General features: G+C 41.4%; 2 protein-coding genes across 3 annotated transcripts; one reads left to right on the top strand and one right to left on the bottom strand.

Moving 5' to 3' along the window:
• The first annotated feature begins 370 nt into the window (after positions 1-370).
• Positions 371-9,350, top strand: arl8 (ADP-ribosylation factor-like 8). The gene is made up of 6 exons (XM_023278989.3): positions 371-782; positions 2,763-2,823; positions 2,922-3,069; positions 4,398-4,481; positions 4,671-4,822; positions 7,591-9,350. Exons 1-6 carry the CDS (start codon positions 737-739, stop codon positions 7,637-7,639), a joined length of 540 nt encoding a protein of 179 aa, XP_023134757.1. The 5' UTR covers positions 371-736; the 3' UTR covers positions 7,640-9,350.
• Positions 9,351-9,450: 100 nt separating this feature from the next.
• Positions 9,451-17,387, bottom strand: maf1b (MAF1 homolog, negative regulator of RNA polymerase III b). Of its 2 annotated transcripts, none has more exons than XM_023278987.3 (8): positions 16,826-17,387; positions 15,754-15,842; positions 13,030-13,161; positions 12,791-12,953; positions 12,586-12,707; positions 12,390-12,509; positions 12,200-12,292; positions 9,451-10,486 (listed from the first exon to the last, which is right to left on the bottom strand). In XM_023278987.3, the coding sequence occupies exons 2-8, from the start codon at positions 15,834-15,836 to the stop codon at positions 10,462-10,464; spliced, it is 738 nt and encodes a 245-aa protein (XP_023134755.1). In that variant the 5' UTR covers positions 15,837-15,842; positions 16,826-17,387; the 3' UTR covers positions 9,451-10,461. The 2 variants fall into 2 exon arrangements, with proteins under 2 accessions (XP_023134755.1, XP_023134754.1); XM_023278986.3 differs by having other exon boundaries at positions 15,754-15,845; positions 16,826-17,386.
• Positions 17,388-17,454: the final 67 nt, after the last annotated feature.

The raw sequence follows: 17,454 nt of genomic DNA, 5'->3' as shown, positions 1-17,454 counted from the left end.
TTCACGCGTTTTGGGGTATGATAAGGCCGCCAAAAATGGCGATTTCCCGGCGGGCAAATAATAATAATAATAATAATAATAATAATAATAATAATAATAATAATAATAATAATAATAAATAATTCCTTGCATTTCAATAGGGTCCTCCGCACCGTCGGTGCTCGGACCCTAATAATAATAATAATAATAATAATAATAATAATAATAATAATAATAATAATAATAATAATAATAAATAATTCCTTGCATTCCATTAGGGTCTTCGCACCAGTCGGTGCTCGGACCCTAAATACGGCGTAGTGGCTCCCACAAAAAAAAAAAAAAACGTGCCACGACGTCATCACGTAGGCGGAAGATAACTGAATAGTCTGGTTGCTTTTTTCACCGCAGCAGCAGCTAACGGGCAGAAGCAGCGGAGCCGTTAACAGCAGAGTCAAAACAGACCTGCTCTCACCGGCCGTGTTTGTTGAGGTTTTAACGACACCATAGACTCTCGATAATAGAGCGTCACTTTTTTTCATCCTCTCTCCAGTCTCGTATTCGATGTTACCGGGGCGCATGGCGCTGAAAAGGTCGGTGAGGTGTGTTGCGGACAAGAGATCATCCAGCTAATGTTAGCTAGCCGCAGCCAGCCACGGACTGCACGGTGCGGACTGGAGAGCGGAGAAGCTCGGTGCTGCTGGCCGCTCTACTCACGGACGGACGGGACGGAAAGACGCTGGTGTTAAGCTAAACGATGGGCCTCATATTCGCCAAGCTGTGGAGCTTCTTTTGTAACCAAGGTGGGTGTCGGTGGCATTATTACGGCTCACTACACCTCCCGCTAGCTGCTCAACCGGGGATAATGTGGACTGTTAGCCCCGCTAGCATGAAGTGAGCAGCCAGAGCCACAACAACAGATGGGGGAGAATTATCTCGCTACACATCTTTCTGAGTTGGGCTGCTCTGCTGTCTCAGCTGTCTTTGTTTGGTTTTCGCGTCAAAACAACCACGCAAACTACACCACGCTCGCTGTAATCTGTTTATTAACCGGCATGATTATCTTAAGTCACCGTGAGCCCGCAGGAGCACATTCATCTCGTTGTCAATCAGCTTAAGCTCACAACGCATCACATAACTTTACCTTGACTTTCTGGAAAGCTGTTTACTGTAAATATTCCCACCCAAATGCAGTTTTTTTTGTGGAGCACTTTGCTTCACTGGACAAGTCATTGTTGCTCCAAGTGTCCACCTAAAACACTGGAACAACAACAACAAGAAGACTTTTATCAATATTGTGAAGGTAGTTAACTATTACAGGTCATTAAAGTCTTTCAAAAACATTGAACCTTCTTTAATGTGATTAAAAGTATTGCTAATGTATTTTACTGGTTTCATAGTTGATTTTTATCACGTATGAATGTTATTTTAGTTGCAAATAGGGTGGGAAAGGGTGTTCTTGTGTGAGTAATGTTCATTTTCAGTCCTCCAATGGTCATTATTTTTTCATCTGACAGGGGATTTATGTCAGTGGTTTGGGTTTTAACTCCTTTTTGCATGTGTCATATTGCTGCCTGGCCCTGAGCATAGCAGAGAAAGACCCCTACTTTAATGCCCTAATTCTGGATTACACTGTTCCCAGCGTCAAGTTTCACTCACTTAAGGAGATTACAGCGTGGTGTGGAGTGGAAAGATAAATACATGTAATCAACACGAGTGTAATTAGATAATCAGAAAATTAACTAGCCAGACAAGAAGTGCTGGTATTTGCAGTTTTCAAATCCTGCGGTATATTGTTTATACTACAGTTAGTGCTGCAGAAAAACCATGAATTATTGTGCTGAGGTTTAGTATAAAAGACCAAGTTGTCAGCGTCAGACATAACTGTATGGAACCAGTGTAAACTTCCTTTTTTCTCGCTGTTTTGTCAGTATTTTTTCCAACTTATACTACAGAAGAAACACGTCTTAGTGTATTTCGAGTAACATTTTATCTTAATGTGCAGCAAAAGTACATTAAAGGTTGTGCGACAGGTTAAACGGTAACAATATATAGATTAGTAAAATAGTTTCTAGTTTTTTTACTCCTCTTTGACAGTAAAATGAAGGTCTTTGACTGTGGAAAAACACTGTTCATCATTTTTCACTATTTTCTGACATTTTAGAACTGATAGATTGCCAGAGGAAATAATCATCAGTTGCAGCCTCAGTGACTGGCACTTTGTTTTTCAGTATTGCAGTACTTGACATCTGGATTCAGGAATGTTAGTTGTTAATTGTGCTGTCAGGATCGTCACGGAGCAGCTCGTCTTTACGGAAGCAATAGAAATGCCCAAAAACCCAGCATAGCTCATCGAGACCGTCAGAACTGCGAGTCCTCTGACCAGACTTCCTTCCTGCTCGGCAGCCAGAGGCCTCTGAAGGGCAAAAAAGTCAATACCCTGGCCCGGGATATTTTAGCATGTACACATGGGCTCTGATTCTGCCTTAAGTCGCATATATTTGCCTTTTTCACAGCCACTTCAAAGCCCTCGCTGTTGTTCTGGCTGGTTTTATGAATGGCCAGAAGTCGCTGTAGCTCCAGCTATGTGTGGAAAAATGAGGTCAGGATTCACCGCTGAGGAAGGAAGGAAGTTCGGCTTTTATGATTTTGAATGCGCTGCTATGAAAGACGTGAATTCTTTGCCACGTTGTGTTTTCACAGTGACTGAGTGAAGAGAATCGGGTGTTTTTTTGTACACATCATAAAACCACAGTGCAGTTAATGGGCTGTTTGTTTTGCAGAGCACAAGGTGATCATTGTGGGACTTGACAATGCAGGGAAAACCACTATCCTCTACCAATTGTAAGTACTTTTATCGCTGAAATTACAGTTTCAAACCTTCTTGGATGTTTGTTTTCACTGCGTTTAAACTGCCCACTTGATGGTTCTGTTTAATTCAGTCTGATGAACGAGGTGGTCCACACGTCACCCACCATCGGAAGCAACGTGGAAGAAATAGTGGTGAAGAACACCCACTTCCTGATGTGGGACATAGGAGGGCAGGAGTCTCTCAGGTCCTCCTGGAACACCTACTACTCCAACACAGAGGTGAGAAACACATTTCCTACACTTCGCCACTCTCAACTTGTCCAACAGCGTTTTTTCCTCCCGAGCGCAGCAGCTGGTGTGTTTGTTCAGAGCACAGACGGCAGCAGGAACCGCCCAAGTCAGAGGTCGGCTTCTCCACAAAGGGGTCTGTCTGAAAAGCATAGCTGGGGTCAGAGTGAGGGACTGGGGAGCATAAAGAAGAGCAGCAGGGGCAGATGTGTGGGGGAACGCAAAGAAATGTGACACAAAGCCTGTACATGACACGGGATATTCAGCAAAGGCTAAACTAGCATGTGGCCATTCAGACCTTCACATCCAGAACCCGGTTCTTCTTCTCTTGTTCCCAGCACGTCTTAATTGATTAATTACCCATTGATACTTAGTTGAAGCATCACATTGAATAACATTTTCTTGCTCCAGCTTGTCAATTGTGAAGATTTTCTCCATGGGATTCCTTGATCCTGGAAGAATGTAAAGGAAAAAGTCCTAAAATGTGAAAAGATGGACCATGCAAATTTATGACAGATTAGCTTGATCTAGTAAGAAAACTTGTTTTATTCCCACCAGCAGTGCAAAACCTGAAGATACTGAGATTCCTAATGCATGCAACAAAGGAAATCATCAAATCCTGACATCTGAGGAGCTGAATGTTTGTAACCACAGTGTTAGGAAAAGGTTATTTAAGGATGTGAGCTCTTTGGAATTTTTCGCCAATTTCTTTTTATAGAACAAAAAACTATTAATCAAAAAATTACACGCCAGATTAATAAAAACGAACATTTCACCTTATTAAATGACTGACTAGTTATGGCCTGCATTGTTGCAACAGTGCTGACGCTTCATGTGACAGATTTATGTTTTTTAGAAATCGTTGATGGACATTTATTGCGAGTTAAACTGTTAACGCTTTTTGCAACTTTACGGCTGATGTGCTACCACAGACTTTACTAGGAGTCCTACAGTCACCAGAGTAACCCGTATTCATCCTTTCATTCCAGAGTCAAGCGCTCATGTAGCACCCTGGTAGTGATCTGGGTCACATTCATGTTGAAAAACGCGTGTTGATCAGTTCACTCCTCTGCTCAAAGCGTCTTCTACTTGGGTCGTTGCTTTAAATGGCGTCTGTCACATCTCTTCAAAATTCAAAAAAAGTGTCTTTGGTCCTTTGTCAAACACAGCTGCTCTCCTCATTCAAAAGGCCGATTAGCATAGCAGTCACCACTGGCCATTGTGAGGGTCTCGGCCCGGAAATGCCCCCCCGCTGTGCTGCATTTCACTGCTATAAATGTGTTTGAAAGGAGCTCACTGAGTGTGATTTCTGTCTGCAGTTCATCATTCTGGTGGTGGACAGCACAGACCGAGAGAGGCTGGCCATCTCCAAAGAGGAGCTCTACAGGATGCTGGCTCATGAGGTAAAACTCCTATTAATACTTCCTGTTGCGTTCAGAAGGAAACAGACCACACAGAACTGAGTCAGAGCTCATAGTGGACGCTCATTTTCCAACACGGTTTTCCACCTGGCTGCATTGTTTTGAGCTTGCGGTTCAAAAGGTGGCAGAGAGTAAAGTTGTGGCTTCATTGTACTCTTTTCTCTCCCTCAGGACCTGCGGAAAGCAGCTGTGTTGATATTTGCCAATAAGCAGGATATGAAGGACTGCATGTCTGCAGCAGAGATCTCCAAATACCTCACCCTGAGCTCCATCAAAGACCACCCCTGGCACATACAGTCCTGCTGTGCACTGACAGGAGAGGGGTAAGACATATACACACAATATACACACAGTGACGTGGTTAGCAGAATTTTAATTAACTCAAGGATCAGATCATAAAATCCCATCAACATGTCCCTCATCCAGCTGCCAAACAGGCCTCACGTCCCAGTGAATATACAGATGTTTCTAATTGGCCTCTTTAAGTTTCTCCTGCCAGAAAACAGTGAGTAGCAATAAAAGAAAAAAACATCCATACAGATGTTTTCTCACAACAAGCTGCTCTGTTTTGTGTGAGCTTGAATTGTTTCCTGATAAATTGTAGTATTAAGTATATAGAGGCACCAAAGCTTGGTTCAATCTGCTGTTAGAACAATTCTGTGATGCTAATGTGATGTCTGAAGCTTCAGGTGCTTCAGAAAACTCCAGTAAGTTTTGCAGCCACAGTAGCCAAGTTTCACAGATATTTATGCACATTTTGAAGCATCACATTAGAGAAAGTTACTGGAAAAACTTTTCCAATTTTGCAAAGAAGTATTTATGCTTGCTTGAGGTGGTTTTTGACTTTTTCAAAAGATGGAAATAATGGCTGACAGTTTTTAACAATAAGCCCGGCATAGTGAACAATCAACTCAAGTGACTGAGCAGCTGTTTCTGCTTCTATTATTGTCCTAAACTGTGTGAACCATGGTCCATACATGCTGTGTGTGAAAAAACAGTACTTCTCTGACTGAAATCAATTGCTGAAGACTTTATTAAACCTCGTGGATGACTAAAGTTTGGTTTATTTATTCCTCACGGGGTTTTTTTTTTTTGTTGTTTAATTTCCAGCTGCTTCTACTGTTGGATAGATAGATAGATAGATAGATAGATAGATAGATAGATAGATAGATAGATAGATAGATAGATAGATAGATAGATAGATAGATAGATAGATAGATAGATAGATAGATAGATAGATAGATAGATAGATACTTTATTAATCCCAAGGGAAATTCAAAAATAGAACAAGAAGAGGACAATAACTGAGGGATCTGACATATTTCATGCCAACTAAATTATTTTCATTAATTCTATATAGCATATTGAGCAATTTTATTTAAATTTACAGCAGCCCATCTGAGAATTAGATTTAATAAATAAGTACTATAAACCAGTATTACAGAGCTGCTGTTGGTTCTGTAAACCACCAGGTGTCACTGCAGCTGCTGTCTTGAAACTGTAAAGCAGGGGTGTCAAACTCATGTTAGTTCAAGGGCCACATTCAGCCCAATTTGATCTCAAGTGGACCGTACCAGTAAAATCAGAACATAATAACCTATAAATGACCAGAGCTCCAGTGTTTTCCTTTGTTTTAGTGCCAAAAAGCACATTCTGAAAATGTTCACATTTAATGAATTATCTTAACAAAACATTATGAGAAAACTGAACTTTCTTAAGAGAAATGAGTGAAATTTCAACAACATTATGCCTCAGTTTATCATTTGCACATTACAAGTTACAGATCACAGAGTGTCTATAAAGGAACAGAACTTTTAGCCACAGCTATCTGGAACTGAATGATATAGTATTTTAGTTTATGATGAAATGACAAAAATCAAACAAAAAAAAAAGACAGACCAAAAAAAATACAAAATATTACAGAATTGAGACACAAAGCTACAAAAATGGACAAACAACACAAGCAAATCTAAAAAAACAAAAATGAGACAAAGTGACAAAAATATGACAAAAAACACAAGCGATACAAAAAGGAAACACACAAATGGTTAGCAAAAGATGAGACAAAACAAAAATCAGACAAAAAAACATGACAAAACAAAAACAATGAAATATGTCAAAAACGAGGCACAAAACAAAAGAACAATGAGCAATCTAGTATTTAATGATCAAAACAACTTGTGGTCTAGAAGTTATTTGAAATGTACAGTTTTACAAATTTAAAATTTGCAGTTAATGTCTTCTCTGTAATTTTCACGCAGGCCGCATGTTTGAAACCTGCTCTAAAGCTTCAGAGGACCCGATAGACTTGAAATCATAGATTTTAATAGATAACATGTATGCATACTGTTTTTGCACTAGATTTTTATATTTTATATTTGCACATTTCTCACTGTGCTTTAAAAAAATTGGATTTAGTGAATACACTGACAGGATTGTTGCTTAATTTTGTTGTACACTGTGCAATAGTATACTGTGGGCTTAATGATAATTCTAACTGCTCCATCAGGATAAAAACTGCCACGTATTAAGTGCATTAGGAAAACAGTATATTAACTAAAGCTGATTTGAGATACTTGTTTCTGAAAAGCCTTAAAAACCCCAAATAGTTTTATTCGTAAAATGTATTAGAAACCTCACGTTTAACCAACTTAAATCTTAAATATTTAGTCGTAAACAGTAACATATTGGTCAATAAAATCCATTTGAAGATGTTAAATTCTGATAAACTCCTTACAGAAACACACAGACCAAACATTCTCAACAGCCTGACAATACATGCACTGCAACTACAACACAAACAGCCCTAAAGCTCTGATCAACAAGTCTGTCACGACCGGGTTCGTCACTATTTTATGTCCCCTGGAAACAGATCCGTCTGTGCTACTTTCAGCGTTTGTCGTTGCTGCTTTGTGACTTCCAGTTGTCAGACGTGTTTGTGTTGTATTTTCAGAGCATGTGTTGTCAAAGTGAAGATGTTTTGTTAGTTTGTTTGCCCCACCTGGTTTCTCTTTGTACTTTTCTATTCTTCTTGGTTTTATTGTAACAACAATACATCGCCGACCTTCGTCTTTGTGTTTTTTTTTTCCAGATTATGCCAAGGCCTTGAGTGGATGACCTCCAGAGCTGGACTCAGATAGCCCCTTCCTCCGCCGTCGACGGCCTGACTACCTGCACCGCCTCCGAGGTGGCAACAGTTTGTCCTTACTGGCTTCTTCGTTCCTTTTTATTTTTTTAAATGACAGACTTTAATGACGGCACAGGGACGGGAGCATCGATACACTTCCGCAGAATCATTGTTACAGTGGAGCTGGTGCTTCTCCTGATCGGTGGAAATAATCAGAAACCCGAGACCCGCTCATGACGGACGGACGGACGGACGGAGCAGCGGATGTTATTTCAGAGGAGGGGCAAGATTTACACTACATACATATCATGTTGCATTACACCGAATCATATCAGAGTTTGCCATAAACATCACGTGGGAGCCCAAACCTGGTGCAGCTCTGTTGTTGTTTGTTTGTTTTTGGTTTTTTTTTTTTGTATTTTTGTTTTGCCTCTGTATGAGTTTGTTCAGGTAAAATCGACAGGACTGACAAAGGGATTACAAGCAGTATTAGCTAAAGCAGTTTTGATGGAAGTGGCAGGAAGTTGTTACACTGCACAATATTTTAAATGGTAAAGTTCTCATGATTGTATTTTTTTCCTGTCGTCATTCTCAGCACAGCTATTGATATCTGTTACATCCGTTTTCAGTTTCATAAGCTACACTGTCGGTGGTGTTTCTCGCACTCGAACTTATATCGGTGCCGTAATGAAATGTGGTAAAGTACGAAATCCTATTTTTAATAACTGTGAGCCTGTACTTGTGTGTCATTGAGCCACATGGTGTCGATTCAGAGTGTTGGCATGCTAAAGTTTCCTTCATCTAACCTCTGAAAAGAAATGTTAAATTAACCCTACAACGTTATTTCCAATGCAAGTACAAAGCTCAGTTTTAATAACAGTATTTTAAATGTAAACACTGTTTTCTAAATGATGCATTATGACTTTTATTTAATTTTAATTTTTGCTTTATAGACTTGTTTTTCCATCGGTGCAGGTTATGATCTCGACCCGTTTTGTAATAACAGATGGTCTCTGATCTGCTGCGTTCTCGTTTTATTCATTTTCTGCAGCCATTTTGGCGCCATACTCCTCTTTAAAACGTTTTCTACTTTTTATCGGAATAAGCCACCGTCAACCAGGTGCCACACGTTTATCGGATGTTGTTGCTCTTAAACCTCTCGGACCCGAGCGTCCTGCAGTGTAGCAGCATAGAGACGATGTCGGCTCTAAATTTTGGCCGTCGTACAGTTAAAATACTTGATCCTCAGCCTTAACCGAGCTGTTGTGGGTTTCCGGAGGACCGCATGTGTTTAAATCTGCCCGCGACTTTCACCTTCGTCTCCCCGGTAGAAGAATTCCTTGAACTTGCTAACAGATCTATGCACGTGTCACTTTGAAACCTTGTATACCTTCTACAAGTTCTACAGTGGCCAAAAAAAAGGAGGATGTGCATGAGTTTCATAAATAGATGAAAAACTGGCGTCCATCTCGGTGTGGGAGTACCGCTGGGTCTCTGGAACATTTTGTTTCATAATTGTGGGGCGAGGTCTTTTTACACAAACAGGAAGCAGGGGAACCGTGCAGCCGCCAGACTGTTTGCAGCATTAAGGTTTACAGCTTTTACCTTGAGCTCCCAACACAAAGCAAGAGAACTGGTCATATACTGTGTGTGGTGACGTCTAGTCCGGGTCATGTACTGTACTTCAGTTCTGTTTTCAATAAAGGCTTGTTTTCAACTTTGAACCTCCTCATCAGTAGAGTTCTATATGTGCCTGCTTCCCTCTACTGATTTACACCAGAAACTCTGAATTTTTACCATTTTCAAAGACAAGAACCAAACAGCTCTGATCCAAACACAAGTTTATTCACATCTGCAATATATTGGCCGATCAAACGAAGCACAGAGCAGTTGAGAAAAGACACAGAACCCCAATCTACTTTTAAAGGAACGTAAAAAGGAGCTTCGCAGTTTCTAAAAAGAATTTTTTTCTGGGCTGTTTTATTTCTCTAAACTGTACTATACATTCACTTTTCAATGAAGCCTTTGCATCGAGGTAATGAGCTAAGAAAAACACTGTCAAGATGCAGGAATGACGGGTTTAACTGGGGGCGATGCAAAAAAAAATAATTACTGTATTTAGACGACACATACAATGAAACTGTATAATAGTGAACGTCTGATAAAAGCTGATATGTTTTCTAAGCTGCAACCCAGACGCCGGGAGCTCTACCCTCCTCGGCCGCGCCCTCCTGTCCGGCAAGTTCAGACGAGCGTTCATTCAAGAGATTCAATAACAAGTTTCAGTAATAAATGCAGAGTTTAGATTTCAAAAAGAAAGTTCTCACAGTAACGTCACTGTCACACATTAAGAGTAACACAAAAGTAGCAAACGATGAGGAACAGATGAGCTCTCAGCTGATCAGTCCGTCTCAACCGGCTCCAGGTGAGTATTATAAACTTTTCAGTTTCCATCGATGCTGGTGTTACCTGGACGTGACATCTTTTGCAGTCTTTGTTTCTCAACCACTCCTCCATAGCAAGACCTTCTTCCTCTAAAGTGTTCATGAAGCGGTCTCTTTAAAACATGGAGAAGCTCGTATAGTTACCATCAGGGCTTTGAGCTCGGGGTCAAAAATCATACCGGAGAATGAATGAAGGGGCGTGACGTCGTTACAAAACGTCCGCCGCCTCACGGCATACAGTTCACTGCCGGCAGAGAAAAGGCGTCAAACATGCATTAGTCTAAAAGTGTGAAAATGGCTTTGGATGAGGCAGTAGAAAAAAAAGGTAGATGGAGCGAAGAACGGGAGCAGGAAAAGCCTGGAAACTCTTCGGCCGAGGCATGTCCGACATCTACACGCACAGAGCTCTGGGAAACCTGCAAGAGGAGAAACGTGTAAACAGAATATTCTTTAATAAAGCCTGCATCTGAACAGACATCTACAGAATACAGGAGTTCAATTCCTTGTTCCAGTTCTACACGACTTCATGTCAGTTTGTTCCTACTGGCTTCATGTCATTGTTTTTGATATCTGTTTTCAACTAGTGCCTTTACAAGTAAAAACATGCCAGATGTGGCACTCTGTCAGTCATTCTGGGCTTCTAACCCCATCCAGGTTGGTTTTGGCAAATAACATATAATGTTCATTTGAAATTTTGAAAAAATAAGGACTAATGCAAATGGTAGTAGGTCTTGGAGCCATTTCAATGAGTAACCAGCAAGGGGCACTGTGAATGAGTTACCTGTGTATTTCAAGGCCACACTAATTGCCACAGGTGTGGCGCAAAACCAGAAGTAAATTGTTTTTGACCGTGGCGTGGCGTGGTGTGAAAGACTGTTTATTGGAAAGACTTTGTTCTTTGTTAATTTTGATGAACTCCTGAAGGTAAATAAATTGATGAATTGTTATTTTTTTGGACCACGAGAGAGTACAAGAACACGTCAAAGCAGCCAGAAATCCACGCGTTCTTAACGGAATCAAGTTTGCGTCAACAATTAGTCAAAAACAATCTCTATTTGATCATATCGAAGTTGTGCGACGAGGACGGCAACGCTGCGATCCAGCTGTAATCCAGACGCTGTGGTTCAGACGACGCTGATCTTCACCACGGCTCACGGCAGGGCGCAGGAGAGACCCGACAGGAGGAGTCGCGGCTGCATTGGGCGCAGCGACGAGCACCGGAGATCGGGGCCGGGCAGTGGACCACCCATTGGCAAGGTGTGGACGTCTGGACGCGGTGCAGCGGGCGGCTGGGTGCGGACGGAGACAGGAGACTCCGGGGCAACGACGGCGGACAGACGAGGAAAGGATTCTTTTGGATCGATGTCTAATAAAGGAGGTACACGGTAGCGCTACCACACACATACATATGGACATTATAGAAAAGTGTGCACACAACTATCTATTTGAAATACCAATGCATTGGGTCAAAACTAAGTAAAATAAACTTTATTTCAAGTCCAAGACACTACTTCAAAGGAAGAGACTATTTTTATGGACATAATTTACGTTGTGTATTGGTGTGAACTTTTGAAAAAGCAACTTTAAAATGAAAAACTGTGGTTGATGAACAAATGGTTAAAAAATGTCTGAAACTCAAGGTGGTTCGAAGGTTCAAACTGATGATCAAGGTAATGATGCAGATTTGTGTGAAATGATGACTGAGGCAGTAGACCACCATTAGCATACGAGGGCTCAGTGAAACTCGCATTTCTACGACCCCCTTTGTCACTCCCTGGCTCCCAACAACTATCGTTGAGGAGCTAGACGGACCTTGGCAATGGTCGTCGGAATGTGAATAACACTGACCACACCTCACAGAGGTTATAAGCTGAGGCAACATCAACCACCACCAGAACTGAAGAAACCTCTTGGATGAGAGGTGAAACGTCTTCAAGGAACCTTCTTAAAGTCCAGTTGGATTGATTTAAACAACTTTGGATAATGTTTTGAGAAGTTAACATTTTGCAGTGTCTTGTTTCTTAGAGTAACTTGTTCTTGCAATCAGCAGTCCTTGTATGATAAATGCTGTCAGGATGAGGGTTAAACTAGTAAATCCAGAAAAGTCAATGTACGGTGAGCAGCCTAACCTGTCCTCAGTGAAGCCATCCATCTCCTCTTCATCATCCAGCTCCATGTCCAACTCGTTGTCGAGACAACCACGGCCGTATCCACTCAGCACGCTGCAAGGAGGAAAGATTTTTAAATGATGTTTTTACTACATATTAATCCTACTTTAAACACTCTGTAATGGTGAATTGTAGCGGTGTTGCTACTAACCTGACAGAGCGAAATGTGAAGAATACAATCCTCTTCAGTTTCTTGTTGTAGAAGAAGTAGTTGAAGGACCAGAGGCTTCCCTCTTCACCAAAAGGGTCTGAGTCCAGATCAGGGTTGTAGCTAAAACAAAGCATTCTTAATTTAGACTCACTGAACGCTACAAGGATTCTCTGCATGATAAACTGTCACCACCTACCTGTAAATGTCACAGCCCTGCAGGTTGATCTCCTGGTCGATGGCGTTCCACAGCTCGGGCCCCAGAGAGTTGAACTCCTCACCCACAGCCGAGAACAGGCTGCTGTTTACCGCATTAGCCACCTGGAGAGAAATCACGCTCAATTAGCCGCTCAACAAACCTCATTATTCTTTATTCGGACGCCGCTGCAGAGCGACATACTGACCCAGTTGAGGCTGGGCTCTCGGCTGAACTCGTGAGCGCGTGCTGCACTGAAGTCGTAGTCGGGCCTGAAGGACTCGTTGAGTGTGGTGATGAGGTAGAAGAGAGTCTTCCTGCAACACTTGTCACTCAGAGGGTTTTCTCCGTCCTCGCTGCTCTTCCCCAGCCTACATAGAACAACACAGTTCAACACAAACAGTCCTACGTGTACATTTCCTGCCTGCACTGGGCTGCAGTACTCACTGTGAGGGGCTGGTGGCGCTGGTGGACTGAGGGGGGGAGAGGGCCTCCAGGACGTGGGGCTCCCCCTCCTGGCAGAACTGCTTGAACATGTGTTTATCATCTCCTGCCATCTTACAGGAGTAGCTTTCGATCCTGCAGGGCAGAAAAAAAAAACATTCATCCGCTGAATAAAATGCAGGAAAACATAATGACAGAAGGAACAATGTTGGCTAAATTAATAGAAATTACTTTTAACACTCTATTAGGCTTAAAAACACTATTACACAACAGAAAGGGGCCACTTCAGAGTATTTTAAAGCATTTTATTCAACTTTTTCCCTCCTCTTTTCTCTGAAATCTGAAGAAATGCTATAAGACACAAATAGATCTAATATAGCAGACATAAACAACTAGATTTGTGAAACAAAGTGAAAAAAGCTGATTAGAAATGCTCAATACAATGTCCTGTTCGGTCCAACCATTAAAAACATTAAATATTCAAGTGAAGACAAGGGGAAGCAGTGCATTTGTGGTTATTTTTGAGGGTTTTTTTTTGGCCAAATATAATATAAATATCAAATTGGATTTGTCATAATTAAAAATTCAGTGCAGAAAACCTGTCTGCATGCCAACCCATAAGTGTGTTTGACAAGATAGCTCCTGTCTTTCCACTGGAGGCCATATCAGTGCAAACACCTGCCAAGTCAGTGCTAAAATTTCCTCTGTGTTCCTTCATGTTTCTGGGTCAGATGCTGCTCATACAGATATGTGAGCGAGGCAAGCTCAGGGACAGTTGTTTATTTTTCCTCAGCCCACCTAAAGGTTATACAAGGGCAAAGGTTGTGCAACTTAAGAGAGACTATCAAGACCCTCTTGGTCTAATTTTAGGGACATCAGAGGACGCAGCAGTGGAAATAGCTGCCCTGGTATTTCATACACAACACAGCTGACCTGCCGACAAAACACCGACAGCACCCAGATGACTGGAGGGACACCAGAGCCGAGAGAAGATTATGAACACTTCACTATTTTTAAATCTGTACACAACTCTAACCGCGGCCTGCTGACATATTTGTGTTTTACTGTACTGCAGCTATTCCTGCACTGTTTATTTATTACAACAGAGCACCAGCTGTGTTGTTTCATTTCATAACTTGGGAAGAACTGAGCAACATTTGTGCAGTAACTAACTGCTCTTTGATGTTGTTTAATTTCACTTCTGCATGTCTGCAGAGAATAAGTCATAGCCTGCTAAGAGCCCGTTTGGTACATTCTGAGCTGAAGTCCTGCTGCCGTGACGGACTGCCTCACTAATCCACTAAGCAGCCTAAACACCAGCAGCCTTGGCAGCTACAGCAGCACGCAGCTGGTATCACTATGTGCATGCACATATACCAATAAGCATTTCACAACAGCCTCCAAAATAACCAGAGTGGTGTGAAAGGACACCGTGTGATCTGCGTCACTCTAGGTCACAACCAAGACAGAAGCTCAGTTTCACCTCCCACACTTCAAACCCTGCACCCAGACTGGGCTGCATAACTCCACAGCCCACCGGCCTTTATGTAACTGCACTGTCACTGTATCTGCACGCCCTGCTGTGAGCTTTACATAACCTAAAACAAGAAAAAAAAAAGCACTAACAGTCATCTATTAGCTATCAGTGCAAGCCCTGAAAGTAGGCGTTTCATGAAGCAACCTGTTATCATGATTTTGCGTAACACACAGGTGGTTGTTTGCTCTACTACCCTGTTTATGAGCAGTCAGCGAACCCTGAACCTGCCCTCGCCTCGTTTAAGGACATCACACCAGTCAAACCTTTTCCTGTACAAAGTTTCTTACAATAAATGCTCGCTACTGCAGTGAGTTTATTTCAGAATCAGAATCTCTTTATTCACTATGTTACTAAAGTGAGACAGCTGTGCAGTTCAAACAGAAAGTGCAAATTAATCACCAGAGACTGTGCACAAATACCACTGTACATAATGTAAACAACTTGTAAAGTGCAAGAGGATAACAATAATCCCTTTTAAAGCTGTGCATTAATGTAACGCCATCAGTGTGCATGGTGGGGGGAGAAAGGGAACGTCATAATGTCATAACCACAGCATCTGAGCTGCAGCTGATGTTCCTGTTGAGCCTGTAAGTCTGCTCTGCAAAACAAGCAGCAAAGCAAATTTGTCAAATGTATCTCTAGAGGCGATCTATGCATGCCCCACTGCTGGGGGCTGACGCTGTAGTCTGCAAGACAACACACCCATAAAGTCTGACTGCCAAAAGAAACACAGTGTCAGTCATATGGCAATATGTCAGCTGCAGAAAGGATGATACTGGCCATAAAACAATATGTTGCACCTGCTGTCATTTCATAACGAAAGTAATTTGTTCGATCATTTAATATCAGTACCATACAGCTGTGTAGCAAGCGCAAAGCTAGATGTGAAAGCAGTACAAAGTAAAAGAAAGTCTCTGAATCTGCTATTGCAACATCTGCAAACGGTTCCAAAGATGTTTTTCAGCTCCTTTAATATGATTATGAGGACACACTCCTCTACAACATCACTTTGGAATGACTAATATATTCCAAACAGCCTGACAAAGCTCATCTAGTGAATATTTTTTCATAACTTATTATCAGTTGTTTCCAATATTATGTAGCCCTGTTACACAACAGGAACAAACTAGTTTGCGAGTGTAAAAAGGCCACAATGAGTGCTTCAGTGAGCTGTAGGAGTTTAGCCTTACCTGCCAAGGATCCGAGACTCTCCAGTTTCAACACACAGCCGGGAGCTGAGGGCTTCAAAGCTGGAGTTTTCCAACAGTTTCATTGCTGTCTGCTAAAAAAAATACAAGACAAACATAGAGATATTGTAAGATAATTCATACTGGGACAATAAACAGGCTTTTACTTCAGTCTGCCTTACTTTGCTTTCACCTTTACTTTTGCTTTCACATGGTGTTAAGTAGGAGAAAAAATAGCTTGTCTCTATATAGCACTTCTAAAAACAAAGGTGTACACAGTGCTTTGACAGGCAAAGACAATCAGGATAACCAGAAGGCAACATAATAAATAAGACAAAGTTTAAACAAGACATTCAAAATACAGTATGTAAATATTTGTAAAGTCACTGTCTTTTACATAATGCACATAACCTTTTAAAAAAAAAAGTCTGGTGTTAAGAATTTACCTTACAGGTTTGAATATGAGGTTAAGATCCTATAGTCATTTCTCAGAATCTAAATTGATCCGAGTAAGCTAAAAATTGCAGTTAACACCCACCAATATTATGTAAAATACTAATTTATCTGATTAAATTAAGTAGTAAGGTTAAGGTCGATCCTATAGTATTATTAATTATGTACAACTAGTTTAAATACGAAGCTAGAGTTCACAGTATTACACAAAATATGAAGTAAAATGAAACACTTAAAAGTTAACGTTAACGACGTAAAATGATACTTTTTCTAAACTGACAGAAAAATGACGGTCAAGACGGTAAAAAAAAAGGCACCATGGCAACGGTTACTTAGCATTTAGACATGTTCGCTCGGCGAAGCAGCCGTTTAAACCTTCTAAAGTCAGTAAGTTAATTATAAAATTAGTAAAATAAATAAATAAATAAATAAATGAATAAATAAATAAATATCGGTGTAAACATGATTGTTTAGTTGTTTGGGGCTGCAGCGCCCCGTCAGGAGGATATTTTGATCAAAACAGCGTTTCCTCAGTCAGAAACAGCCGCCCCTCCCCCACCCTGCTCCAACCAACTTAACTACCCGTCTTCCTGGTTCAGTATCGAAACAATAATTCACTTACCGAGCAAAATTCTCCGCACAGGCAGAAAAAAGCTGGCTCAAAAGTCGGGCGGTCGTCTGTACCTTAGACACTCGACCCCGTTTAACGGACTGGTTACCGGAGATTAACGAGCCGCGCTTTGTTGTTGACCAGCTAACGTTAACCGAGTTAGCGGTTAGCTCCGTTGACTGCCAACGATCCTGCCGTCTTCGCTTCACAGCCGCGCTTTTAGTTCGCACTCAAGCTTAAGCATCGTTCACAAGCACTCGGTCGAGAATGAGTTATTCTGAGGCTTTTTAAATTTATAGAAAAGCTGCTCTTGCCGATTAAATGCGATGAGATTAAATCCAAAGACTGCTGGCGTCCGTCGGAGTCTGTCTGCAGCGGCATCCCTTTCGACCTGATTTTACAAAGCGATCGGTATCAGCTGGATCAAGTCGCTTTTTTCTGAGCGACTCGATCAGAAAAGCAGCGACGAGCTGCCAAATAAAAGATCTAATAATATGTTCAACGGGTTACGGTTGCTGCGAATCGTCGACTACCTCAACAACACATCTATTCTCATCAAAACAACGGATTCTACTGTATGAAAAAGCCCAGCCCCTTTTCATTTATACACAAGTACTGACGCATCCGCCCAACTGTCAATG

Source organism: Amphiprion ocellaris, chromosome 22 (assembly GCF_022539595.1).
Source record: "Amphiprion ocellaris isolate individual 3 ecotype Okinawa chromosome 22, ASM2253959v1, whole genome shotgun sequence".
In the NCBI taxonomy this organism is placed as follows: Eukaryota; Metazoa; Chordata; class Actinopteri; family Pomacentridae; genus Amphiprion; species Amphiprion ocellaris.
Note: the sequence above shows the minus strand (reverse complement) of the source record. Positions and strands in the feature narration are given on the sequence as shown.